At 51.8% G+C, this 26817-nt stretch overlaps 2 protein-coding genes across 2 annotated transcripts in view; one reads left to right on the top strand and one right to left on the bottom strand.

Moving 5' to 3' along the window:
• SH3BP5 (SH3 domain binding protein 5) overlaps positions 1-26817 on the bottom strand; it is a 455787-nt gene that overhangs the window by 378767 nt on the left and 50203 nt on the right. The gene's annotated exons all lie outside the window — the stretch shown is intronic.
• GASK1A (golgi associated kinase 1A) lies at positions 7601-22570 on the top strand. The gene is made up of 8 exons (XM_075705004.1): positions 7601-7642; positions 7757-7845; positions 7933-8058; positions 16447-16513; positions 16814-17629; positions 21230-21352; positions 21623-21726; positions 22360-22570. Exons 1-8 carry the CDS (start codon positions 7601-7603, stop codon positions 22568-22570), a joined length of 1578 nt encoding a protein of 525 aa, XP_075561119.1.

Here is a 26817-nt window from a genome sequence, read left to right as displayed (position 1 = left end):
AAGGACACGCAGCACCCATGCAAACTGCACCAGTCGCGTGCTAACATGGGTCGCAGGCAGCGCCGCTCTGCACTCCTGCCTTGGCACCATCCACGCTCCCTTTCAGGCTTCCTAAAAGTCGTCCGACTGCAGTTTTAAGCCACGCATGGAGCTGTGGATGGTGCAGGAAAACCTGCGTTCACCCAGGCCCTGTCTGTGAGGTGCGAGAGCAGGCGGGGAGGAGCTGGGCTGCCCCTGCAGAGCCCCACCGCAGCTCCTTGCCTCTCCCAAAGCACCTCCTGAGTAAGATGAGCTTGGACAACTCCCACTCAAGAGGCCAAGGGAATGAGCTGAGCAGCTCTCTGAACCACCAACACTAATTCTTAGCCCCTCGAAGCCCAAATAATTTGAGCAGTAATTTTGCAACTCTTCAGCTTTTTTTTGTTTTGTTTTTTTTTTTCTGTGATGCTACGCAGTTTCCAGTGGAGTTTTCCCAGGCTTGTCTGTGACTTTTCTTAGCCACCTTCTATGAATGTGGTAGCATGGGTGGATGGCTAAACAAAGTCTTCATCAAGAAGGAGTGAAGAGTGTAATGATCACCAGCTAATGTGGCTTCATGGTCAGACAAACTCGTTACGTTCCTGAGGAGACCACGGCATCTGTGCTGGCAGGGCATATTTGGGTGTCTCCAAGGCAACGGGCACGGCACCATATGCCATTTTTATTTTGAAAACGGTATCATTTAGAGGGACTGCTTTACATATTAGATGAGAAACTGTCTCAACAACAGATCTCAAAATGAAACATCAACACTAAAGCTTTTTTACACTGTGGGGTGGAATTGTTCTTCATCCAACATCCAGTATTTTTAAACAATAACCATGTAAAGGATACACAGAGACACGCACACATTTATTTGTTAGTGAAGTTTGCAGATGGTGCAGGATTAGTGGCATAGTAAATAATAGAGATCTGAATCCCTTGATTTACATGGTGACAGTCCAAGAAAATGATTCATCTGAGTGCTGGGGTTTGTATCTCGAAAGGAGAAAGAGAGAGGAAGAAAAGATAAGGCTTGTATTGAGAGAGGGGGGTCTCTGCCTCAGGAATGACAGACTCTGAAGAGGACAGAGGTGTCTAGGGTGAGGTACAGGTAGAAACTCAGTGTGGAAGTTCAAGTTGCTATACCAGCTGCTGGGAGTGAGGGAACCCAGGAGGACAGGTGTCCTATGGGGCACCCACATCACGCTGCCCTGGCAGGTTCGCCCTCTCCCATGGGCTCGGGTTGTCACGACATGGGCGGACTCTCAGCGACTGTCCGCTTTCACACGGGGCTGAAGTACAGTTGCTTCCAAAAGCTGGTGGAGGCCGGAGGCCGGCAGACCCTAGGTGACGCAGAGAGATCACAAAAGCTGCCTTTTCCTGGGGGAGCAGGCTGGGAAACGGTTGCTTTTCTAATAACACAGTAAATGTCTTGGACATGGGTGGTAAGAACTATTTCTGGCTGAAGATGGGAGAGCTTTAAAAATCGCCCTGAGAAATTAAAAAAATGAAAAGAAAACCCTAACTCGTTTGAATCATCACAGTTCATGTCCTGCAAAAACAATGCTGCGGTCTGACGAGTGATCCAGAGTTTCTAGCATTTATATAAAAAGTAAGCTGGAGGAATAAGTAATCACCTCTGAAGGACTTAATAACTCTTTGTCCCTTCCTCCATATACTTATGTTTGAGTCATGATAGCAAGGAGGATACAATAGGTATTTGTGGGAGGCATAAAGCCTGTGTGCTCAGGGAACGTGTGGTTCCTCTGCAGATGTTACTGTTTTCTCTGGCATCTTAAACACTGCTTAGAAAGGATTTCTCTCCCTTCAGGATGTGACCCCCTGCCTTTTGTTTTGAGTCAGACAAATGGTGACAAAAGCATCCCGGCAACATTAATTTACTCTAATTATTGGACTGGGGATGTGCAGCTTCTTCAGTGTATTGACGAAAATTCAGTGCGTTCCATAAGTGACCTGGGTGGGCTTATTTCCCTGTGAACAATGAGGAAAATCTGAGACACGAGTCTGTTCCCACATACAACACACTGAAAGAAATCACCCACGTCTGGCATTTTCTCTATGTTAGGGACTCAGGGCTTGTCTCCTTTAGGGACAGTGGCTGGGGAAGTGGGGCACGGGTACATGGCACGCTCCGAAACCAGATGCAAAACTCAATTTTGTAGGTCATCTGCTTCTCAGCATCTTCTGGGTCCTAGCACCAGCAGGAGCCCAGCGCTCTCCCCAGTCTGCTTGATCCCTATAACCTTAATTTCTCATCTTTTTCACAGCTGCTGCAAAGGAAGGCTGAAATATCAGGCTCTCCTCTACAGCCTATTCCTTAGTAAAGCGTTGAGGCCCATTACCAACAGATATAAGAGATAGCAGGGGAGGAGGGAAGTGAAGTTTGAAGGCTTTCTGAGCAGCTCATTTGTAATCAGTGGTTGATAGGCAGTGATTTATCTGGGTAGGGTTTGGGTCTCAGAAATCCATTCAAGCGTATAATTATCTTGGCATATGTGGAAAGTCATATTCATAGTCCCTCAAAGCCATTAGAGACTCACACTTTTCGAAAAGGGAGGAAAAAACCCTTCAACTTTACTTTCTTCGAGGCAGAACAGCTTTCTGTTCCCTGTCAGCTCTTGAAATCTGTCTCCTCTCTGCTGCCTGTCTTTAGCTCCCAAGGGAGAAATGAATGCAGGTCCACTGGGACGGAAAGGGAAAGAAAAAATTATTTCTTGGGGGTTGGGGGAAAATCAATCAGCCTATTTCCATCCTTCTGCACCAGGTATTTCTTTACAAGGACAAGCAAGGGAAAAGGCGAGTCAGTCTATGAAATGGAGGCAGGATTATACCAGAAGCTTTTGCTAATGTCTATAGTGGTGGCATTTCGGGGAGCACAGAGGTCCCTGTGCTGCTGTGAGTACACGGGCGCCCATGGCCTTCTTTGCTCTCCATCGGTTTCCTCCCCATTACTGCTTTTCCCTCAGGGAAAGGGCTCAGGTCTCCTACTTGTTCCTGGCTAAGCTGGATGTGCCCAGTGATACCAGCAAATTGAGAAACTGCCTGTATGGTCTAGCCTGAGCCTCAGGGGAGCCCCCCTTGCTGCTGCCCCATGCTTTGCAACAGGGGGGAAACAGCTTTTCCTCTTGCCTAAGTGCAAGGTGAGAGGGAACAGGCCTGGGAGACCTTTGATATGGGACATCGTAGGTCATCTGGCCTGAGACCCTAGTATGAGACGTGACTGGTTTGGAGGCTTGTATTTTGCCTATAAGCTGGGTGCAGTCCCACCTCCCTGCTCTCCTCTGTCTCCCTTTGCTGCCTACACTGCATGGGAGTTTCTTGGAGCGGGGACTGTCCCTCGTCCTGCAGAGGTGGCATCGGTCTGATTGAAGGACCGGCCTCAACTAAAATTAGGGAAACCTCAGGGAAATCTACGTGTGAATGAGATCTGTTTTGAGCTGTAGGCATGGCTGTGGGAATGCGAGCAGAGGTGGTCAGGGGGGTAGAAAAGAAAAAAGAGAGAGAAGGAAAGCAGTTTCCACTATTCAGGTAATCGCCGATTTTCCAGAATGAAGTAGCAGGGATGCCACTGATGGGGGCCGGGGCTGCGCCGACGGGCTCGGGACTACCCAGTTCAGGTACAACGTAGGCATGGCCATGCAGATTTGGGGGGACCTTCCGGGCCTCCTCAGGAAGCGGGTTCATAACGCACTTGGTTCTCAGGCCCTGCTGTCTTGTTAATCTGATTTTTGCACTGTGAATATCATTAAGAAATCTTCTCCAGGGGAAGCGGGGGGGGGGGGGGAGGGGAATAAAATTGAAATTTCAAAATGCCAAGATTGGAGCGTTTGTTTCGAGGCTCGGTGGATTTATCATACAGGTTTGGCCACTGATCCCTTAAGTCTGCCTCCCACTGCAGCCATCCACGCCTGTTTCTGATGGCAAATTCCTCAAATGTCAGGCGTGCATTTTAAATGGTTATTTGTATGGAGAGGCAATCCAGAAGAGACCAGCCGGAGCGCTTGGCCTGTCAGTCAAGGCTTGCAAAGCTGCTGCACCGACAGGAATCATTTTGACAGAAAATTGCATATAAATCGAATCATTTCAAAATTAAGAAAGGGAAATGAAAGCAAATGCTTCCAAAATGAGGTGCCACCGACGAGTCGTGACGCACAGGGTTCAGCCTCGGGAGCCCTGCAGATCCCTTCTCCAGCATTTGGCTGCCACCTGCCCAACAGCCACAGGCTCGGTCCAGTACTAGGTTATTGCTAATTACCTAATATTACTAATTATATTAGAAATATTAGGTTATTAGCTTCCCTAGGGGACTGGCCTCAAGGAAAATCTTTTAACATGTCCAACGCTGCAGTGCCCAGGGCAGCTGGGGGGTCAGTGAGCTTGGCGGCAGAAATGGCTCAGTTTCCATACCTCACCCATGGGTGTGCTGAAGCCGAAATTGGACTCGCTGCTTTTGTGCATAACCTTCAATCCACTTCTTTTCTTAGCTGTAGTTTTGAGTAGCAAGGAAAGGTGATGGGAGACATACTGTATTAAAAATAAAATGCACTCGATGAACCAAGGTGGTGTGAAGGAACTGGGGTGCTGGGGCTAGAAGAAGCCAGCGCTGGGCAGAGCATCGTGTTGCCATCGTTGCTTACACCCAACGCTTTGCACGGTCCTGTGAAATGTCACTGGGGGCCTGTGCAGGGGCAATGAGCTAGAGCGGGGTTTGGGGATGCAGGAGCATCCTCCCAGGCTCTGCCACTGCCCTCCTGTGCTACCTTGGTCAAGTCACTTGGCCAACTTTCCCTAAGCCTCATCCTCTTCTCTTTTTAGACCATCATGTCTTCAGTGTCCCTCACAATAGTTTGTACTGTGCCTTTGTTGGACTTTTAAAAATGTATATATCAGTAAAGAACAATGCTGATCAACCCTGTTTGATTTACAGTTTCCTGGCTGAGGTAGTTGCACAGGTTGGAGAGCTGGAAACCCCCCATGCCTGAGACAGAGGGTTTCCTCCTCCCAAGCTGGGTTGGCAGAGGCTGGAGCCGGCACGGGGCTGGGGCAGGTGTTGGCGTCGCCTGCCATGGTGGGAGACTGATGGGTTTTGCTTGGCCATAGCCCAGGGCTGGAAGGGGAAAGTTATATGAAGGAAAAAAATGCTTTTCAGCCTGGCAGCTGCCTGTATGCCCTGCTTGGCCATGGTGGGCTGGTGAAAAGTGTCACTTTCCAAAGTGATGCCTCCAGCCCCTCTTCTCCCAGAGGTCTGAGGAAATGGCATTTAGGATGCACCCTACACCTGGGTGCTGGAGGGGAGCTGCATTGGCCAGGCACCGCGGGGCTCACCGTGCTGCAGACGTGCCATGGGGTGCTGATGGGTGTGAGGGTCTCCTTCCCCCGGTCCCCCGGGGTCACCCCTCGCCTGGCTGCCTGTGGGCGCTGTGTGCTCTGGGTGCCTTGGAAAAGCAGGCACCTGAGCACCCTAAAAATGGTTTTAGCACATTAATGCCTTTTAAGTGGAGAAGAAGTCTTCTCCCAGGGCCGCGGCTGCTCCAGGTGCTGGTGTGGCGCAGCTCTTTGCTGGGCTGTTACTGAAAGGCAAAGCAATCTTAATAAAAACCTGCAAAGAGCATTTTCTCGGGCACCTGTGAGCAGACCTGTGGTTCGCTTTCCTGGCTTTGGGGCCGATGTGGTCCCTGGGGCTCTGCCTGTCCCTCTGCTTGCCTGGCACCGGGGTCACCGGGAGCAGACGGGCTTGGGAGGAGCACGTGTGTCTTCAGCCTCCTTTACCTGTGCCTCCTGGCTCAAATCAGCCCTTGGTATTAAAAGAAAAGAAAAAAAGCAGCAAGAAGGGCTTTTATTGTGAAAAAGAGACTCTTCAAATGCCTGTTCCCTGCTTCCCAGCCTCTCCGCTCCCCTCCCCACAGGGAGGTGGGTCTGGGATGAGGCAGAGTTTGAAAACTCACAGCTGAAGTTTGAAGGGTGTCCTCCCACCCAGGGGGGAACCAGAGGCACCCGTGGCAGGGACCCGGTAGCCCCCGGCATTGCGGAGTCGGGCGACAGGGATTGCGGAGAGCCTGGAGGGGCACCCCTGGGTGACAGCCCCCGGCCGTGGTTAACGGCGCGGGGAGAGGAGGCAGGCTGATTAGTTGCTGATTTTTTTTTTTTATTATTGCTATTTTTTTAAATTTTTGTATTTTGTGTGTGTTCCTGGTGTTGTATGGAAGTGCCGCAGGCGGCTGGCACCCGGCTCAGGAGGTGACCGCGTGCCGCGTCGCCCGCGGGCGGTGAAGCACACAAGGAGGAGCGCGTTGGCCAGTGCTGCGAGACATGGTAGGATTTAGGGGTTTCCTTGCCGAGCTGGCAGCGGGAAGCGGTGCTGGGTCTGCTCAGGGACACCAACCCCATGGGATGAGGTGCGAGACCGTGTCCCGGCTGCCTCCATCGTGGGGGCAAGTCGAGTGGGACCCCTCGGAGGGTCGGGTCATGGTGAGGCAAGCAAGGCACGGACCCGCTTCGGCACATGTCAGTCCTTAGCAGCACTAGGGGTGGGCAAGGCAGATTGCAAGGATGCCTGTAAAGGCAGTGCCTGGGGCTGCTGCAGCTAAAGGCACTGCTGTCGGCTGGGGAGGCAATTATGCTTCCTCAGCCAAAACCCACCTTTTTTAAGAGCCCAGGTGGCATCGCTTCAGGCAGGCAAAGAGTGTGGGGCGAAGGCAGCAAAGAGCAGATAGACTCAGAGAGCACAAAGAGCCCTTCTGTGCTTTCCATTTGGTCCCCACAAAGCACAGAGCTTTCATCAAAAAGTCACAAAAACGGCCAGTTTGGCAAGGGAAAACATTCCCCCCACCCCGAGAAAGGTTGCGTTTCCCTGGCATTAACAGATTTCCCTGCATCTGCAGCATGTTCTAAATCTTAGAGTGGTTTTTCCTGTCATCTAGTTTTAGTGCTCAAGTTTGGGACATCCTTTGGCAAGTGTTTTCCAGATCCATCTGAGCAAGCACAAGCCAGCTGAGCTGGGACGGGGCCCCCGCCATTCCCCGTTACCGCTATCCTGCCCGGGGGACGGCCGGGGCATCGCACCAGGGGGTTTGCACCGGGGCGGGGGGCTCCGTCTCTGCTCCGCCGCCTCAGCCCTTGCAAAGCTCGTGTCGGGCAAGGATTGCAAACAGGCGTGATGGATGAGCTGAGGAGGTGCCTGGTGCTGCTGCCAGAAACTGGTGCTTTGGCATCGCTTGTGCCACTGAGATGTTTTTATGTCCTCGGGAGTGTGCTGATGTCTCAGAGCATCTCTGGGAGCAGTGGGGCCATGCCAGCCTTCACCAGAGTGTGTGAGTGTGTGTGTGCGTATGGGGGACACTGATGTCGTGCTTTATACTTTCCATCCTACAGTTTGCATAGGCTATTTTGAGTTTCTTAATTAATGAACTTCAGCAGCAGGAAAAATAGACAAGGCTGGGACTCGTGTCACCCGTTTTGGGGTTGGAGATAAGTTCTTCCTGTCAAAGAAAAAAGCAAAGCAGCTCTCCCTGCACCAGCCTTTCGTCCACAGTAACGCTTTCCTGTATGAGCCTTCGCTATGAAGCCTTTCAAAGAGTACACAGCCTGTGCCAGGTACCTGGTGTGGTCTCCCCTGTGAGAGTGGGGTATTCAGGTTTTGCCAGGATTTCCATTTTGCCTTGGCAAAGGAAGGTCTGCTTCTGCAGTCCTTTCCCCTTTGTGAGCTCCCGTACAGATTGCTTTGATTTCACCCGTAATTGGGTTTGCTCTGGGCACCTGTAGGCAGGGCGGCAACGGTCATGAGGAATACGTTCAGGCTGTGCCGTAAGCTGATCATCTTGTTGCTTCATTTGCAGCAAAACCCTAAGCAAAATACTCAAGATGATTTTTGACTTCTTTCAAAATCACCAGGAGGGTGACCACTTGCAGAGAGGCAGAGAGATCTCAGCTGCGAGCTTCGCTGTTAGTACGGAGTGCGCGCTTGCAGCCGGCTGCTCGTCGGATCCGGCCGCTGTACATGCCCGACCTGCTGGAGCAGTGAGTGCTGGGGGATGACTGCATTACAGAAACATCTTCTTTCTTCTGGTTTCAAAATCTGCCAGCGAGTAATTTCCAACTGCTCTGTCGTTCGCCTAATATGAGGCAGTTTAAATAAGAGGGAGTGATTACACTTTATTAATCCTCTAGCATAGACACCAAATGCCTTAATTACTCCTTCTGTTTCAAGCGCTCAATAACTCAGTCCGCCTGCAGCTATTTGCCTTGCCCTGAAGGAAAAGCCCCTTTTTTTGGGAGCCAGGCCACACCGGTGCTCGTACCGTGTTTGCTCCGCTTGCTCGCCCCGTGGGGTTTGCTGGGAGAAGGAGAAGCAGGCTGGAGAGCGGCTGCTGGCAGGCTTTGCCGAGGATGGGGTCTGCAGGACACAGGCAGCGCTCAGAGCCAAGTGGCAAGCAGCTTTCTTCCCTTTTCTTTCTCTTTAAGAAGTAATGGCTTAAACGGAGGGAAACTGGGTTTCCTTTCTGCAGCTGAGGCCAGGGCTTGCATGAACAATTCTGTTTTGAAGAAAGCCCGCAAGGCTGAAAGGCCCCGCTGTCCTCCTCCTCCCTCCCCTTTGGAATCCCACGAATGCGCTTTCCTGCTCTCCAGGAAGGAAAAAACCTGACAGCCAGCTTGGGAAAACCCAACTGGCTGACTTGGGCAACGTCTGCTGAAATGCTGACAAGGGAATCTGGTGCTGCCCCTCGCCAGCACCCCAAAGTGGGTTTTGTGAGCCCTCGCCGGGCACAGAGCAAGAACCCCTGTTCCCCAGTGCTGGCCCATCGTTTAGAAATGAAAACTGAAAATAAGTGGATCAAAATCCCCCCTCCCCAAAATACAGAAAAAACTTGACCCCCAGTAAAATAAATAAAATGGGACCAAGTGTCAAAAACTGTAAGAGAGTTTTAGCAGCTTTTCAGGCACTTGTCAGCAGGATTGGTAAACTCATCAAGAACGAGAAGGAAATAAAATTTGATTTGATTTTAATGTGTTCCTCTGCATATTAAATGCAGCCCAGAACAAAAAAGATGTGGCTTTCTAGCACTTCTGCTCTTCGCTGCTGCTGTGTGTAGAGGAGCCGGGGCAGCACAACCCCCCTGGGGACACCAAGTCAAAGCCGGTGAGCGGCCCAGAGGTACAGCGAGAGAAGCTGTTTGGGGTGAGGGGGGTTCTGAGGAGGGGGATCAGTGGTGGCTCCTGGGTTCCTGCTCTTACTTCCCCACATTTGGGAATCCCACAAGAATCATTAGCGTGAGCCACTTGCTGCGGCTGGAACCGAAGCGCTGAGGAGCAGGACTGTCGATTCCCGAATGCCGCGGGGGACAAAGCGTATTGTTTTTCACCAGAAGACATCCAGGCGTTTTGAGGGATGTGGGGACTCGAAGGGAAGGAGTCCAGCCCACAGGCCACAGGCTGCTGCCCTCCTCCAAAGCACCCCCCGGCACAACCCCACACAAACAAAGGCAAGACTGTTCAAAATGAACTGGGGCATGAGGCACAGATGTTGCACAAAGGCAAGCCACATCTGTTTCACCAGGGAAGGGGCCCCTTTCTTGCTGTTTCAGCAGGCAGATGGGAAAGCTGCTCTGAAAACCCCTGGAGCCGAGTGCAACAGACTGGCTGGGAAACTGGGATGAGGGAAGGCGGGGAAAGGGAAACCTGGTGGGATCCTGCACAGCAGCAGGGGGAGTGAGGGAGCGATGGCCGCCCCAAACCACTGCTTTCCCTCCTTGACATCCCTGCCAGGATTTCTAGGTTGTGCTGCTCTCACGTAGGTGTGAGGGTTAGAGGAATGAGCAGACAGAGAGGAGGGAAGATGAGGAGGACCTCCCTTGTCCCGTGATGCTAGCAGGAGAGTTGTGCATTCGGGGCTGCTCAGATCCTCGCTGTCTCCTGTGAACATGAGGTGCTGTTTTGGATCTGCAGTGACACAAATGGTTTGGGTGCAGGTTGATATCGCTTAATACAAGGCTTTTAGTGGTGAAAAGTAATGGAGATGTTTGCACATGTAAATGGTAGCAGACCCGTGTTTCTTGGTGACATGTCCTGAAAGAGAACCAGCAATCTCTTAGGAGATGTGTCTCCAAGAAGCAGAAGACTCAGCTAAGTGCAAGAGTCTGCAGTAAAAGCCCTGACTCTGAACTGTAGTAGGAGAAAAATGAGACATCCGAAAGCTTTTAGTTTGCTTACTTTAAGCAAAAGAAGTGTGGTATCCTGGAGAATATTTATTTTTGTGGTGCTTTGTGTTGACTTCTGGGGTTAAACCGGAGGGGTCCTGAGCTGCACTGTGCATAGCGTCGGGATGAAAAGCGCCCTGTCCATCTCTCATAGAGCTGAATATTAACTTCCTGCAATCCAAAAGATTTACACAGTAGGAGTGAGGGGAAATACAAATCTTTGCTTTTTCTCAGTGAAAAATCTCACAATTTAGGGGGAAGGACAGTGTCATCACAGGAAAAGCAAGTCCCCGCCGGTACCCAGCAGGGTGTCAGTCTGTCCCAGGTGCAGGACGTGGTGTGTGTCCTCTTTGGGTCCCCCCGAGTGGCAGCCCTGCCCTTGACTGCATCAGCTGCACCCCGTGGTGTGGTGTCTGCCACCCAGGTGATGGCCATCCATCTCCTCCATGGTGTCGTCTGTCTCCTGCCCCAGGACCTCCGTAAAGATGCTGAACAGGATGTTTGGGATGCTGGGAGCCTTGCTGCTCTTGCAGGCTGCTCCTGGGGGTTTTACGAGCCTGTGTTTCAGCTGTACTTGTTTGGTCTGTAACTCAACTGAGACAAACCAGTGCAATTGGAATGGCACTGTTACGTACAAGTGCTGGGATTTTCTTGTTACGCAAAGAAGTTTCCAGCACGTACTGAAGATTTTGTTCAAAATGGTCTTTTGGATGACAAAGTATGTCAGAAGAGCCAGAGCAGAGGAGCACCTCCAGCATGAGGGGCCTCCCAAAAACAGAAATAGTGGGTCTGGGTGAGGGGAGATTGAGCAAGAGATGGGATGTCTCATTCCTGAGAAGCAAAAAGCTCAAGGGGCTGACTCAGGGCCTGAGGTCAAACGCATGCCAGCTTATTACTGGAGAGAGGCTGTGGAGCTCAAGGATTTCAAGGGTTTTATAGTTTGCTGCCCCAAGGCTGTAGCAATAACTGGGAAGAAATGTGAAGGCAACATTATTTTGGAAGTTAAAGGGAGCATGGTGGCACCATCCCTTTAAAGTCAGTGCTCGGAGTGAACAGTATCAACACCATTTCATCCCTTTGTGCTGCTGCTGGAGAGTTGTCCTATGCTAATGCAAAGCACGCTTGTCTCACAATTAGACTATAAATTATCCCCCTGAGGCAGAAGCTTTGCAGGCTATCTAAAATTTAGCAAAGTACAGCGTGTTTTAAAGTCTCATCCAGGGCAATTTAACTTGGTCATTTTCTGGTTTGGTTTTGGACACGCTGGTGGGAAAGTTTGTGTGCCAGCTGTGAGGACTTTGCTGACCCTGCAGGGAAGGACCCAGCACCATGTGGCAATATATCAGGTTTCCATCTCCTGCGTTTCAGCTGACCCAGCGTTTGCTGTGACTCCCTTGCATACGGTTTGTGGGAGCACAGTCCTCCTTCCTACCTCCTCAGTGTCTGGCTTAGGCTTCCCAAGCCACGCGTGAGGAGCAACATGTGGAAACAGGTCTGCAGGGGCCTGCCTGCTGTATCCCTGCCCTGGCACCAAGCAGGGTGGCCTTCAGGGTGCCAAAATGCAGTGGGGTCATAGTCTTCCCTGCCTGAATGGCATTTTGGAGGAAAAAAATGCATCCCTGGCAGAAACAACCAGACACACAGCTGGTGCGGGTCTGCTAGGAATTACGGCCACTTTGATGGATCATGAGGCTGCGTGAAGGGATGTCCTTTCTTCGTGCCCCACGGCGGTGCGGGTGCAGGCGGGCGATGGTGGGACCCATGTGTCGGGGGAACATAGTGGTTCCCCCAGGGCTGGCTGTGCGGGGTGCGGCCAGCCCCCTGCTCTGAGCCGGAGCTACCTTCAAGGCTGGCGGTCATAATTTAATAGCTGTCTTTAGTAAATTCCCATTCTGCAAGCCATCTATCTTCCCTAAGCAGGATGATATAGGAAGGCACTTAAGCACTTGAATGATGGGCAAGGGAAGCTGCCAAGGATTTCCTTCTGCTCAGGCTTGCCCAGAGTCACTCTGTGAGTGGAGGGGTTTTGTCTCCTTCCATGTCCTCAGCACGGTAATGGGTCCCCAGTGGTGAGCTTAGCCCATGTGCCATCCCCTTGTAAGCCAAAAAACTCCTAGTCAAAACCAAAAGGAAAGGGCTGTTCCCCTCCCAGATCTGGTTGATGTACCCACTCTCAGCCTCTTTCCCTGATGCACCCGGAGCTGCCGTGAGCACCACATGTTGGGTGCAAGGCTCTGGAGGTGCTCCTGAAGGTGGTGGGCAGCCAGAGGAGATTTCCCAGTTGCTTTTCAAGCAGCCTTTGTTAAAAGTGGTCACGGTGGGCTGCGTCTCCTGCTGCGCATGCAGTTTTGCAGTTCATCAGGCGGGCAGCGAGCACGGTGCTGGGAGGGTAAGTACAACTCTGTGTGTTGCACTATCCCTGCAAAAAAATACCCTGCACAGTGTGCATCCAGATAAATGCGCATATCTGCTTTTAACCTGCTCACTGGTGGCCTGTGGCAAAATCCTCTGAGCTCAGGAGCCTAGGGCAAGCAGGCCGCCGAGGGGGACATGGCCATGGCTGAGCCATCCCAGCTCCCTTGGACATGTCTTTGGGATGAGGGGATTTGCTGCTGGAGGGGTCTGGCAGTGCCAGTACAGGGGCAGGAGCACTGTTTTGGACACCAGAGGAAAGCAGGGATCAGTCCCACGCTTAAAGGCCACGTACTTCTATGGCATCTTTCTAGTTTTAGGGCTGTTTCTTACATTCTTGGATAATGAAGTTTGGGATTTTGTTTTTCTTTTCTTCCAAGCTCAACAAAGCCAATTTGATGCACTTTGAAAAGAAATTGGAAACAGGCTTCTCTGCTTCAAATTCTGCCAAGGTTCAAGCGTCCCGGGAATACAGTGTCAAGGATAAACCCCTCCTAACCACACTTAGAAAGTTTTATCCCCAAGTGGCCAGGCTGCACAGGCTCTCCACCGTGCCATCCAGAGCCTGGGCTGTGCTGTATGTCCCTCTGATGAGTGAGGAGATATATTATTTACTTATTGGAATTCTGGAACAAGCAGTACCTCTCTTAAGCCTTTTTATGGGTTTTGCCTGTAGCTTGTCTGCTGGAAATGGACCTAATTTCTAGTGAAGACGTGCTGTACTGTCAGTATGTCAGACTGGCAAAGCAGAGCTGTACGTATGGTTTGCATTTCAGGCTGAGTCAAAACCATAGCTTAAACTGCAGCATGTTTTTTACAGCATGGCCGCAGAGAAAGTCTCTTTGGAAAAGTATTTACCCTGGGCTTGTAAATACGGTATTATTTCTGCAATGTTCTATCATCTAGATTCTTATTAAATTTGCAATATTGACTGCCAGAAATAACACAGAGACTGTACTTGCACTTTTTTTTTTTTTTTTTTTTTTTGAATTGTTGATGTGGCAGGGAAACCCTGAACGGGGCTGGGGAAGGGAGCCTGCAGTGGCCCTTGCCCAGCTTCACAGCAGAGGATTTCAAGCTCGGGGTGGGAAAGAAATGAAGCTCTAACTTGTGGTGCCCAAACCTGAGCTCGCTGACAGAGAAGACAAAGTGGGATTGGACAGTAATGATGCTTTAACCACTTGGACCGTAAACTGACTTGACATTAAAAACCCAGCAATCGTTGCCATCCATTTGGCATCCGCACCTCTCCAGCTGTGGATTAAAAAGGATTTTTCCTGCAGTATTTCCAAGGTTCTCCAAATGTCTCCCGCATGCACCTCCCCCAGGATACTTGGATTTTTGGCAGCCAGGCTCTTTGCATGCCCAGGGATGGTATAAACGACCAAAGGGTTATTACTGGGGGGATGACAAAAACGATCACCCTGCAAATCCTCTGTGCAGAAGAAGAGGGTTTTGAGGGGTTTTGGCATGGGCGGGGTGGGCCATGTCTCTCCAGATGGGTGGGACTGGGGAAGCATGGATTGGGGAGGGAACTCAATTGGATGCAGACGGCAGTACTGAGATTTACAGTTAATCCTGTTGATCAGGATTAACTCCATAGATGTCGTTGCAGTTAATTCAGCGTACTTTGAGGTTGGAGAGACACACTACGAAGCACTTATGGTGATGACTTGGAAGGAGTAAGGATATCAGGATATAGGATCTAGCCTTTTTATGCTACAGCCTTATTTTACTGTGGTTAAACTGTGATTTAGACATTGCATCTCCCCTAAACTCTTGCTCAGGATGCCAGACCTGGGTTGCAGGTGCTTGGGAATAAGTGTGCATCTGCACTCTGCAGGACTTGCTTGAAATCCAGGCCATGAAGATTTTGGGTAGCTGAGCTTGGGTGCCAGCTGTGTTAGTTGGCATTGGCTATGGGTCCGCAGCAAATCATTATCCCATCCAAGCGGGAGGGAGCTGGGGAGGCATCATAACCAGCCACTTGTCAGAAGCCCTGCTGCCCCTTGGGGCTGCTTGGGGATATTCATGTTCATCCCCTGCCCAGAAAGGGGCCTAAGGCAATAATTTAGCCATGTAGTATGGTGTCTGGAACAGTTAATACCAAGCCTTGAATAACCCTGCCTGTGATCTAGGACAGGACATCACTCTCTGAACAGTCTCACCCTGGAATAGCTCCTTTTTCACTCTGGGGCTTTAAGGGAGAGCTAAAATGGGGATTCCCCTCGCAGGTCCCAAAGCCCTGCACCAGACAGCCCTGGCTCCTGGCGGAGGCTGGTGTAAGCCACGTGTGAGCAAAGAATTTGGCTCAGCAGATATATTTTGCTGCACTACATTGTATTTCTAGGAGAGAAACAATTAAACGAGAGCTATAAAGCTGAATCACTCCAAATGCACCATCGCTACCTCTTATAAGCTGCATTAAATCTTCTCAGTCCTTGAGAGGGAGACCTCAAAGGAAAACCCCATGGCTGCTGCCAGTGAGTTGGTGGCTTTGCAGCTCCTCTCGTCCACCTTGGCTGATGTAGTGTCCTTGGGAGAGATGTGGCTCCTCACCACGGGGCCATCTGAAGCAGCCTCCCCGCAGTGCGGGCACGAAGCCTAATGGATTTTAGTATAGTGCCGGATGAGCTTATGAAGGAGCTCACATGCTGGGGTTGCCTGGGGCAGCTCCTCTCAGGGCTGGAGTCATGCTGGTGGTGGGTCCCTGGGGCTGGCAGGACCCTGCGGTCCTAAAATCCCCATGGCGGCAAATGTTTCTGCTCGCCCGGCTGCCTTCTGGAAGTCATTCTGGCTGCTGGCTCTCACTCCCCCAGCTTTTTAGCTCTTTTTTTTTTTCAAGCTTTTCGTCTTATAAACAATCTCTTATCCCTTCTTTGGCAATATATTGTCCCACTGTGTCTGCCATGTATATAGTTGTGCTTCCAAAATAAATAATTGCAAAAAAATGTATCCACTTCAGTGTTGCCTTGACTTCCAACGTGGCTTCGAGCCACTTGGAAATGCCTGTTGTAAAGTGGAGAAGCAGCACCAAGGTGCTTTTTGCCACCCCAGCCCCCCGAATGGTGTTAGACTGCCCAAGCCCAGCTGAACATGGCACGGGTGCAGTGTGGCCCAGGGATGGGGCGGGCTGGGAGGATCTCCCAGCGCTGCCTCTTGCTTCCCTCCACCTCACCCCAAACAGGAAGGTGCTGTGCTCAGGGCAGCCCCCACGCTGTACACGTGGGATTGCTTTAGGCCAAAGGGGAGACACGAGCTTAGGAATGCAAGCAGGCTTGCACAGCATTTGCTCATAACCACCTTTCCAGCCTATATAATTTTTATAAGTCGCTTCAGAAAGTATGACTAAAAGTAGGGGGGGAAAAACCACTGTGTATATAAAGATATATATACACCAAAACTTGGTAGTACCCATCTAAAGACAGTTCCTTGGTGCTGGGAATCAGAATATTTTATGTTTCAGATACAGCGTTTTGCATCCTTTTTAAATATAGGCTGCCACAGCCCCCGACTGGCACTTGGAGCTGCTTTGCTTTCGCTGGATGCAGCGATGGGCAGAGCTCCAGAGGCCGTGTCTCAGCACGTGTTGAGACGTCCTCTGAACAAGGGCACGGGGATCCGGGTTATGGGCTGAGTGCGCAACTGGGGTGGAAGCCGCTGAGGGTGTCCGGTGTAAGGTCTGAAGAAAAAAAACCTCTTAGGAACTGGAAAGCATTGGCATCCAGCCAGGCATTTGCTCTGGTTTGGTCTTTCTTTTTTTTTTTTTTTTTCTTTTTCATTTCTTGGGTGTTGAAAGCAAACTATTTGACCATGAAGAATTCATTGCCCATGAGGTGATCGTGTATGTCAGTACTGCAGACACGGTAACGTCTGTGGTGGGTCAGCCCTTGCTCTGACTGGCTCCTGAAGGGACTGCAGCTAATTTCTGGCGCAAATCACACCACCAGCCATACCTCTCCTGCTACAGTACCACGGAAGCGGCGAGCGCTTGGGGAACACCTTCCCCAGGGACCAGACAAGTAGAGGGGCTCCTCCTCCAAAGCAAATTCCTTTAAGCTTATTGAGAGCTCTGCCTAGGGTGGAGGCACACAGGTCTGGGGGATCCCTGAGCCACAACACCCCGTGGGGACCTGCAGTAATGCTCTCCCTTTCTCTCCCCACAGGCCCAGCGACCGTGGCGAAGGACGGGGCTGAAGCCCCCCACCCCGGCAGCCCTCGGGGTGCTGCTAGCCCTGGCCCTGCTGGCCCTTGCCCGCCTGCCCCCGTCGCTGGACCGCTCCCCCAACCTGCCACCAGCATCGTCCCCGCCAGGCCCCCGGCGGGAGGCGGTTGCCCCCCTATCTGGGGGACGAGCCCGCAGCGAAAAGCCCCCCGTGCCCCCCGCTCATTTGCGGCGGGACCAGCGCCCCGGCCGGGGCAGGAGGCGGCGGCGGGGGGTGGTGGGGGACGCTCCCCTGTGGCTCTCCGATGACGACCTCCAAAAGATGCAGCTGCTGGCCAGCGGGCGGGTGGTCTCCAAAACCCGCGTCCCGGCCCACGGGCAAGTCCTGCGAGTGGGGCTGCGGGCCGTGGGGGACGCCGAGGGGGACACCTCGCCAGTCAGCCCGGAGTCGGACTGCTGGGCCGGGCGCTGCGGGCTCATCAAGCGCCCCGGGGACCTCTACGAGGTGCTGGCCTTCCACCTGGACAGGGTGCTGGGGCTGAACCGCAGCCTGCCCGCCGTGGCCCGGCGCTTCACCAGCCGCCTCCTGCCCTACAGCTACACCGACGGCTCCCCACGGCCCATCATCTGGTGGGCGCCCGACCTCCAGCACCTGAAGGACGCCAACAACGACCAGAACTCCTGTGCCCTGGGGTGGCTGCAGTACCAGGAGATGCTGCGGCCCTGCGGACTGACGCCGGCGGCCGGGGACGGCCCCTGCTCCAGCATCCCGCGCGGCGAGTGGAGCCGCCTGGCCCTCTTCGATTTTCTCCTCCAGGTAGGGCTGAGGCGATGGAGACCGCCTGTCCCACCGGCTGTGCTGCCCGGGTCCCCCTGCGCCTGCCTTGTCTGACCATGGCCTCCTTCCCCTCTGTGGGGTTGCGTAATCCGCGGCTTCTTGGGATGTATTTTACCTCGTTAGCTAATGGGGAGCGGCAGAGCTTTGTGCAGAAGCGGTTTGGCCCGCGCGCATTCCGTGCTTGGGACTTGCAGGGAAACGCAGGCAGGTTTTGGACGGGGCGAGTCCGCTCTCACGCGGCCGAGCTTCCCCCCGCTGCGGCTCCGTTGGCTCCGCTTTGCGCGGATGCCGGCGGCGGCTCGGGACGAGGCAGCCCTAGGGACAAGCAGCGTGTTCTGCATCAGCCCCAGGGGGGCTGACACGCTTAATTCGGGGATGTACTGCTGGCGCTGGAAATCAGGAGCCCTGCCCCCTTCGTATGGCACTGCTTTCCTCCTCCTCGGGATTAATAGTGCCTAATCTTCCGTCTGGAAAATCATACCCTGCTGCTACGAGGGATTACGACATAGTCCCAGAGAGTTATCGTTTCTTAGAGGGTGGCTGTGGGGAGGCAAAAGTGGTTTCTATGGAAAAAAAGCCTGTTTAAGCACCTCGGGGCTGGAACTCTGATTATCAGACAAGGGAAAACTGCCTGAAAGGGCAAGTATTAAATAAAAAAACAAAAGAAAGGAAGAAAAGGGAAAAAAAGACTATTAAAATACGTGTTCTCATTACTCTTTCTTTTTTTTTTTTTTTTTGGCAAAGCCTGACCATTAATCTTTATAACCTCAGACTATGGCTGGCAGAGGTGGAGCAGTCCTGGCTGGGCTTGGAAATATTTTAGCTAAAACAGCCAGAGAAATGAGAAGATTAACCAACCCCCTTCCCTTCCCCAGGCCAAAATACCATTGAGTGCAATGGAAAGGCTGAGTCTCCAGGACGAAATATCTAGTTTTAAGGAGACTTTCCCTTGGAGGGCCAAAGCAGTGCAATGATAAATCCAAAGGCAATCCACAGGTTTTCCTCATTGACTCCAATGGGATCCTCCCATGTGGAAAAGCCACATAAAGGTAAAGAGGCACCAAGTCAGCAGGATGTTATAGAAGTGAAATAGCATCTTTCAGAAATGGCTTTATCCTCTCACATCCCTTGCTGGGGAAGGAAAAGCTGCAAGTTTTGAGCCCTGCTGTACATTGGCATTGAAATCTTGGTTGTTTTCTTCAATAAGCCTTAAAATTGGGATACTTCTATATTGATTTCTCTTGGTGTTTGCCATAAGGGAAAAATGTGAAGCTTTACTGGGGACAAAATGCTGAGCCTGGCAGAGAGCTGCTGGTGGCTTTGTCCTGCGCTTTTAAAAAGGCCAAAAATACATCAACTCTGAAGCCCTGCAGCTGTGTCCCTGCCCTGCGGCATTCCCTTCCCAACCCGGGGTGGGAGCAAGGCAGTTTTCCTTGGGGGAAGCTGTCCTAGGCTCAGTCAAGGCTGCAAAGTCCTGTGGGACCCAAGGAGATGCTCTGGGGCAGCCGAGCTTCATGTGGGACCAAATTGGTGCTGAAGGGGAGCTTGTCATGGGTTTTGAGCTTGGATGGGAGAAAGTGGGGCTCACATATTTGTGTTCCAGCAGTAAGACCTAGTGTCCTGTTCGTTAGAGCCATTTAGGCTCTGGTGAGGAGAAATTAATACAAACGACCACAGGAGGGCCAGGGGGAGGGAGGGTTTGTCAATGTGTCAGCGGTGCTCTTAGCATCTCCACAACTGGCTGGTCTATCTTCCGTGGCTTTACGTGGACACCAGGTCCAGCCTCCACCTCACTCCTCTGCGGGTTCAGCACTGATCTGCCTGGGTTTCACAGGCACTCATGGGCAGGTGACTGAAGGCCTGAGCACATTTGATGTCTCTGTAAGTCATCTCAGGTTGTCTTCACCTTCTGTGCTGCCTGGAAAACAACGTAGCAGGTGAGAGAAACCGGTGTGCTGAGCTTTCCAGTACGTAGACCAAGGAGATGCATAGAGGAAGCATGTTTTCTTCCATTTCAATGTGTTTCATGTCAAAAGACACTGTAGCACTTTTAACTGGTGGGTCTCCCAGTTCAGAAATGCTGACCCAAGTGCTTTATTGAACCTCAGGAAACAGAGGGATTTGGTAAGGGGCTCTGGTGTGGGACTAATCTTGCTTCTCAAAGGGTTATGAATATAATGGCCATGGAAATAAAACTTCATGTTTCCTGCAGCATCTTCTCCAGTGCTTGATGAGTGTTTGGGTTCAGACTGAAGTCTCTCTTGAAGCACAGTCTGTAATTGCTAATTATCAGGGTGAGGGGAATAGGCAGCCACTGTGAGTCACTTGGCTTCCATCTAGTCATCACCTGTAGATCACCCTGGGCTCACCTGAGACTTGCTCCAGCCCTCCCGGCAGCTCCAGGAGCCTCTCTGCACCACGAGCCCTGGCTCCCAGGTTGGCACCAGCCACCCTAAGCAAGCAAGCGTCAGATGCCTTTGCACTCCAACTGGAAAATATATTTATTTTCTATATATTTATTTTATATTTATTTATTTTTATATATTTAAAGGAGATTTTTTTTATATAATACATATGGGGCTTTTTTTTGCTGTAATGTTGCAAACAGACATGCAGAGCTGGAGGTGGTGAAGCCACCCCTCCTGCACAGCCGTGGCAGCATGCAGCCATGGGGAGGGCTGTCGACAGCCAGTGAGGTCCCATCTACCCCACAGGCCACTGCAGAGGATGTGCCATCGTCTTCTGACAAAGCTGAGGAAGCTTCATGAATACTGAGGCAGGGTTGCTGAAGCTAGGTTTGACAGAGATTTACTTCTTTTAAAACTCCCTCATATCTCTGAGGGTGCAGGCGAAACACTGGAAGCTGCCAAGCAGCACTGGGGTTTCTGTAGGGATTTGGTGGGAGAAGGTGGGGGGGGCTTGACAGACTTGGTAACACAGAGCCTCTAAACAGTTAAACACAAATGTAGTTAAAACAAGTCACCATGGCCTAACTTAAATGTCAGCCATGGTCTGTATAATGCACAGATCACTTTTTCCCTTGCTGAACCTTTTCCATTCATCTTTCCCTTGAGAGCTGCTTAGGTTGCCAGTAGGGATGGATGAAAGGGTGCATATGAGCTGGGAGCCAGGTGAAACCATCATCCAGTGCACCAAGACTCAGCCCCCCCCCCCCCCAAAAAATCTCTTTTTGAGGTTTCAAAACCCAGGTTTCCTTGGGTGCTTCTTTTTTTTTTTTTTTTTTCACATTCATTGCCATGTATATCTTCCCTTGGTTTCAGTTCGCTCTGTGCAAATTCGGAGTGTGGAGGTACCAGGCCCAGAAGGTGCTTGATCTCAGCAGGAAAACCTATGACCATCATCTTGTTGGTCTCCTCTCCAAGCCAAGAGGGTTTTGCAAGTCATCTCAGCTTCTGAATGCTTCCCTGCCTCTCTCTTCCTCACTGGTGTATGCAGCTATTCCATTTCATGTCTCCTGCGGATCCTTAGAAAATTTTTACTTTCCTCTGAGCAAGAAAAGTTCACAACTGGATGTCCTGGACACCTGTCCCCACTAAGGTCCCCAAATGTCTCCCACAGGTTCACGACCGCCTGGACCGCTACTGCTGTGGGTTTCAGCCTGATCCCTCCGAGCCCTGCGTGGAGGAGAGGCTCCACGAGAAGTGCCGAAATCCGGCGGAGCTGGTCCTGGTCCACATCCTGGTATGTCCCCCCTGCTCCCCAGGGGCTGCTCCAGGGCTAAGATGAAGGTGCCTGGGGGGCTCTTGCAGGGCTGTTGTTGCAGCAAGGGGGACGTAGGTCCCATGGTGATGTGGTGGGAGGTGCACCTTGGCGCGGAGGGACCTGGGCTTTGGCAGCTGATGGTCCCCAGATGCTCTCAGAATTATTCAATGGGTTAAAAAAAACAGCCTAAACACCCAAACCGGTGACTTCTTGCAGTAAGCAAATGTTTCCTTCCCATCCCACTGGCAGGTCCGGAGGAGCGCACCGTCCCGCCTGGTGTTCATCGACAATGCGGGCAGGCCACAGCACCCCGAGGAGAAGCTCAACTTCAGGCTCCTGCAAGGCATAGACAGGTACAAAGGGCGATGCGCACCCTCCTGGGGGCACGTCCTGGGTGAGGGCTGAGCTTGCACACGCGGTATGGACACCAGCCTTATGTGCAGAGTTCTGTGCCTTCCCTGGCCTCCCTGGTCGGGCACCCCTGTGAAGTGGCTCACAAATCTGAGACTGGCTCTTCATCCTGCTCTGGGTAGCTGATGGCAGTCTCCAAAGCCTGGTTTCCCCTCTCTAATTGGCAGCTGCACAAAAATAATGAAGAATCATAGAATGCTTTGGGTTGGAAGGGACCTTTAGAGATCATCTAGCCCAACCCCCCTGCAGTGAGCGGGGATGTCTTTAACTAGATCAGGTTGCTCAGCAGGTATTTCAGCATTTCTTGCATCGTCCCATCAAGCATTTGGCACACTATTGGCCCCTTGATTTGGAGCTTGTTTGGATCCGTTTCTGATGGAGGTGTCTTGCATGCTTGACATGGATAGAGTTTTAAGCAGGAGGCTCCTCATCCCGTGTTCATCTGGGTGGACATGCATTTCTTCTTGAAGCAGCGGGGTGGCCTTTGCTTGGGTGCCCTGCTGCTGCCCTCCTCCCTTCTCAGCCTTCCCTGGGTAACCCTTTTTCTCCCTCTCTCTTCTGCTCCTCTGCTGCAGCTTCCCGGCAGCGGCGGTGGCCACGCTGCGGTCAGGCAAGTTGCAGAGCCTGCTGCTGGAGTCGCTGCGTGTGGACCAGGAGCTCTGGGAGAGCCAGGGTGGCGCCGAGGGCCTGAGACCCCTGCTTCAGACCATCGACAGGCGGGCACGCATCCTGCTGCGGTACATCCAGGAGCACAACCTGACAGTGTTCAGGGACTCGCCCTGCTGAACTGGCCTCTGGCTGGCACAGTGCACTTGCCTTGCAAATTCTGGTGGCGACAGATGTACCTCATGCCCTCGGCATGGGCAATGTGAGACTGTGTGCTGGTGCTTACCTCTCCAAAAGTCCACCCCTTGTAGATGCCCTGGAAAAGGAGACAGGGTCACAGGGAGCAGGAGAAAGGAGGAGGAGACGTCTCCTGAAACAACCCAAAACTGCTTGAGAAAGGCATTAAGCAACGTTTATCAAGGTACAGTCTCAGCGTAGATTTTTCAAAGGGGGCACATCCATGAGAATTTTTGGGTGCCTTCACCCCCCCATGCCCCCAGCAACTTTGAAAACTGGAGGCTTCGACTACTGAACCCTGGGAGGGGTTAAAGGTTGAGAGGCATTGCTCAAGGCTGGGGGAAGTCACTGGCAGCCTTTTCATGGCTTGCACCAGGCTTTTTGATGATGCCTTTGCTGTCTCCAAAACTTTACAGGCAGAGAAGCTGGAGCAACTTGGGGGAAGGCAGAGGGGAACTTTCTAAGTGGATTAAGCAGGGACAAGTCACCTGAGCTGAGCTACTTCTTACCCCCACCGAGGAGGTGATGTGTGCCTGGGAGCAGGTGTAAACCACTGCCCGAAGCCGGGGCCAGGCGTGACCCCGGACCACAGGCAGCGCCTGGCAGTGGCTGTCATTACGGAGCCCACGGTGCCGTCCCCGTGTGCCGTGTGCTGTGCCTTGGCAGGGCTGGGCTGCTGCCAAGTTGCATTTTGAATGTCGAATTTAAAGGTTTCAATCTCTCACTCGTTCTTTCCCTTTGCTGTCAGGGGATTAAAAGGCAAACCTACTGCAAGCTCTGCCACTTGTGAAAAGCGCTCCTGCCTGCTCTCTTAGGCACAGCTGGAAGAAACTCTTTCCAAGGCTTGCAGAAAAATCTTTTGACAAAAATACCAGCCTATTTCAGCAGAAGGCAATTGAGTGCAAAATGCTTTCTGAGCATGCTGGCACCTCTGGCAGAGCCCATCCCACTCCTGTCACCTCCCTTGGCTCTTACCTAGCAGCCCACTGTGATGGGGCACAGCAACATCCCAGACAGACAAGTCCGCAAGCATCAGGGCCAAGAGAAAATTCAAAAGCAAACTGAACAGGAGGAAAAAAAATACAGGGATGGACTCTGACAGAGCCTCTCTCGCTCTCCACGCTGTGTTTCCCAGTTGAGGCATACAGTCAGTGCTTGCTCGCCAGGAGCAGCTGGCTCCCAGCCTGCAGGCTGATGGTTTGCCACCAGGAGAAGGCTTTTTAAAGGAGCCTCAGGGAGCAGTCCTCCATTTCTCCAGCATTACAGGTGGAGCCTCCATGCTTGAGGCACCCAAAGTCACTTGTACCTTTGGAAAGTCTTGGTGAGACCAACGTGCGCACCCGTGCTGTGCTGCTGTCCCATTGCCCAGATTTGGAGAACACAGCCACCCATGCAGAGGGAGAGGCAGAAAAGGGGGGCATTCATGCCTTCCCTGCTCCAGCCATCTCAGCACCATGTCAGCTATAGAGCCTGCAAGGGGATACTTTAACACCCATGCTAATAAGCACAAGCAATTACCTTTTTTTCCTTTTTCCTCTTGCTTAAGAGCAGATGAAGTGAGGTGTGGGTGACATGACGCAACAGGCATGAGTGCTCTCAGAAAGCGTTGGCACTCAGCATCAAGGGCACATCAGCATCCAGAGCATCAGCAGCATTTTCCTGGAGTCCTGCCTTCCAGTTAGCCAGGGAAAGCCTTTCTCCCATCACCCTCTATATCCCATGAGTTATCACCCAGTTTGCTGTGCTGTGGATGGATGACTGTCAGGGAAGCCCCGCTAAAGCCCAAATCATGGGGATTCATTACTGGGAGGTGAGCTTAGCCTGTAAGCATGGAAGAGTACAAAGTAACTCATCCTGGGTCCTGTGAAAAGCCATGCCCAAGCACAGCCTTATATGAATAAAGGAGACTAAATGTAACATAATTAAATCCAGAAAAGATGCTGTGAAAAGCTATGTGGTAACAAGAGCATTTGTTAGGATGTGTGGCATCAGTCATAGTCTTGTTTTTCTCATTAAAATGAGAAATTTCATTAACAGAGATGTTTTCATCCCATGTCAGCCAAGTTCTCAGCAAGAAGTGAGAGGAAGGTGGGGCACTGTACGGTGGCCAAAGCTGTTGACTTGGCTGTGATGGAACAGCAGCTTTTGCCTTGCCTCTGGTTGCATCTCTTGCCTCCGGCTGTGTTTGCTTGACCTTAACATTGCAGAATGTAGTGGGGATTTTTCTAGGGTTTTTTGCATTTCCTTAGTTATAACATGTGAGTTTGCTGGCTAAACACGTGTGGGAACATCTGTAAACACCTACGCACGTGAATAAAAATCACTCTTGAATTAACAAGGAGCCTTGTATGGATAAATGAGAGAAGCAAAAGCCATGATCTTGCTGAGACTGATCGTTAGTCTCCTGTAATTAGTCATTTTTTCCATGGGCTTGTCTATGTAGCCAGCAAAACACATCGGCTCTAAACCGTGGCCACAGCCCTTCAGAGAAATCCTATGGATTGTTCTGGCCATATCAGCCTTTACCACCTAGTGTCAGGTTCAGTTTGCTCCAGCTATGAATGTGTCATATTTCCTATGATAAACTTATTTTTATGGGTTTATAATGTAGTTATAAAAACTTACTTGGGGCTGTGCTTGACAAACAAGATTTCATCTCAGGAGTGATCCTGTTTTAACCAAATTTCACCAGGCATCATCATGCATCCTGTTGGGGTGGAGTAACAAAAAAAGGACACGGCCCAAGCTGGCTGCGGAGCTGGGGTAGGACTGCTTTGGCTTTAAAAAGGCAGCAGCAACTAAGCAAGGGAAAAAAGCAGTGGAGAAACAAGTTAAAGCACCTTCCCTGGTCCTGCAAGAGCTGAAGTGCAGGTGGCTCCCAGAGGGGGCAATTAAATGCAACCCCTGTCCTACCAAGGCTGCTTTTGCTAGAATCACTGTTGACAGGATGAAGGAGAGCTGCAGCAAAGAGCCAAGACCATTGGCAAAGTGAAGCCGTCTGCGTGCGAGTGTCCCCGGCGGTCCGGCAGCATGGGCACGAGGCGCCGCTTGCTCCACATGTCACCCGAAAAGACCCAGGGCGAAAGCCTGCTGCAGCCATTCTCCGCCTTGTTCTTCTCTTTGTCACTTGAAGAGCTGCTGGAAAAGCCCATAAGGTTTTCCTCGAGGCGTCAGGAAGCGTTCCTGCTGGGGGTCCTTGCAGGAGGACATCCCTGCGGCACCCTCGTGCCCACCCTCGGCATTGCGGGAATGTGCTGCTTGCTGCCAGCACTCAGGGAATAAGTTGGGAGCATGGGCATGCACCCTCACGGGGCTTCCCGAGGAGGAAACTGTTTCTTCTCACAGTGACTGAAGTGGCATGATCTGTGTTTAACAGACCTGTGGCTGCACGCTGCCCTTCAGCTGGAAGAAAACAGGGCTCGGGGAGGGAAGGCAGGAGCCAAAGCGGCTCCAAGCAACTGAACACATGCACACACGTGCATGCATGAAAAACACGTGCATGCTACCCCACCCACGTGCATGCCTGCACCCACCCTGTGCATGCATGCACACACACATGCACATGTGTGCGCACACACATGCACGTCCCCCCATACACACATGCACCCAGACACCCCCCCCCCCCCCCGAGAGGCACACTACTGCTATTCATCCTGTTCTTAACCCCCCAAAGCTGGTGATCCCCGAATGCCCCCCAGCAGCCTGCTCCAGTGCTTTGCTGGCTGCACTCTCCATAAACTAAATGCCCTTTTGCTGTATTTAAGGGGCACTTCTTCAGCTGCCCGTTGTGATCACAGGACACCAAGCAGTCTTTGCAGAAGCCCTGTACAGACCTCGCAGAGCAGCCCGAGCACCCACTGAAGCCACCCCCTGGCCTGAGATGACACCAGTGGGGTGGCACTCAGCGGTGGCACTTGGACACCCCACAAGATCCTCGACAAAAACTGCCCAAGTGGCTCCGTGCCTGTGCAGGTGAAGCATGGGCCGACTGTTGCCTGAAAGGCAAGAGCTAGCAAGTAAATCCAAATTTATTGTTAAATGGCTGGATATAAAAATAATCTGGCTTTTAGAAAGCAATTTATTTATGCTTTCAGTACTTGCTTAAATATTTATGTGGAAAAGGAAAAAAAAAATCCGCTCCGACACAGAACTATCATTGTAGCGATGGCCTTTAAGATTAATGGAAGTAA

The sequence above is a fragment of the Pelecanus crispus genome, chromosome 2 (assembly GCF_030463565.1).
Source record: "Pelecanus crispus isolate bPelCri1 chromosome 2, bPelCri1.pri, whole genome shotgun sequence".
Taxonomy (NCBI): Eukaryota; Metazoa; Chordata; class Aves; order Pelecaniformes; family Pelecanidae; genus Pelecanus; species Pelecanus crispus.
The sequence above is the reverse complement of the archived record's forward strand: the minus strand, read 5'-3'. Positions and strand labels throughout refer to the sequence as shown.

Bases quoted from the DNA above. Each gene is read 5' to 3' on its own strand.
- GASK1A (XM_075705004.1), top strand. From the start codon at position 7,601: ATGAAGCCTTTCAAAGAGTACACAGCCTGTGCCAGGTACCTG. The intron at 8,059-16,446 runs GTGAGTGCTGGG...GGGTGTTGAAAG, and splicing joins ATGCCCGACCTGCTGGAGCA to CAAACTATTTGACCATGAAG. The intron at 21,353-21,622 runs GTATGTCCCCCC...TCCCACTGGCAG, and splicing joins TGGTCCTGGTCCACATCCTG to GTCCGGAGGAGCGCACCGTC.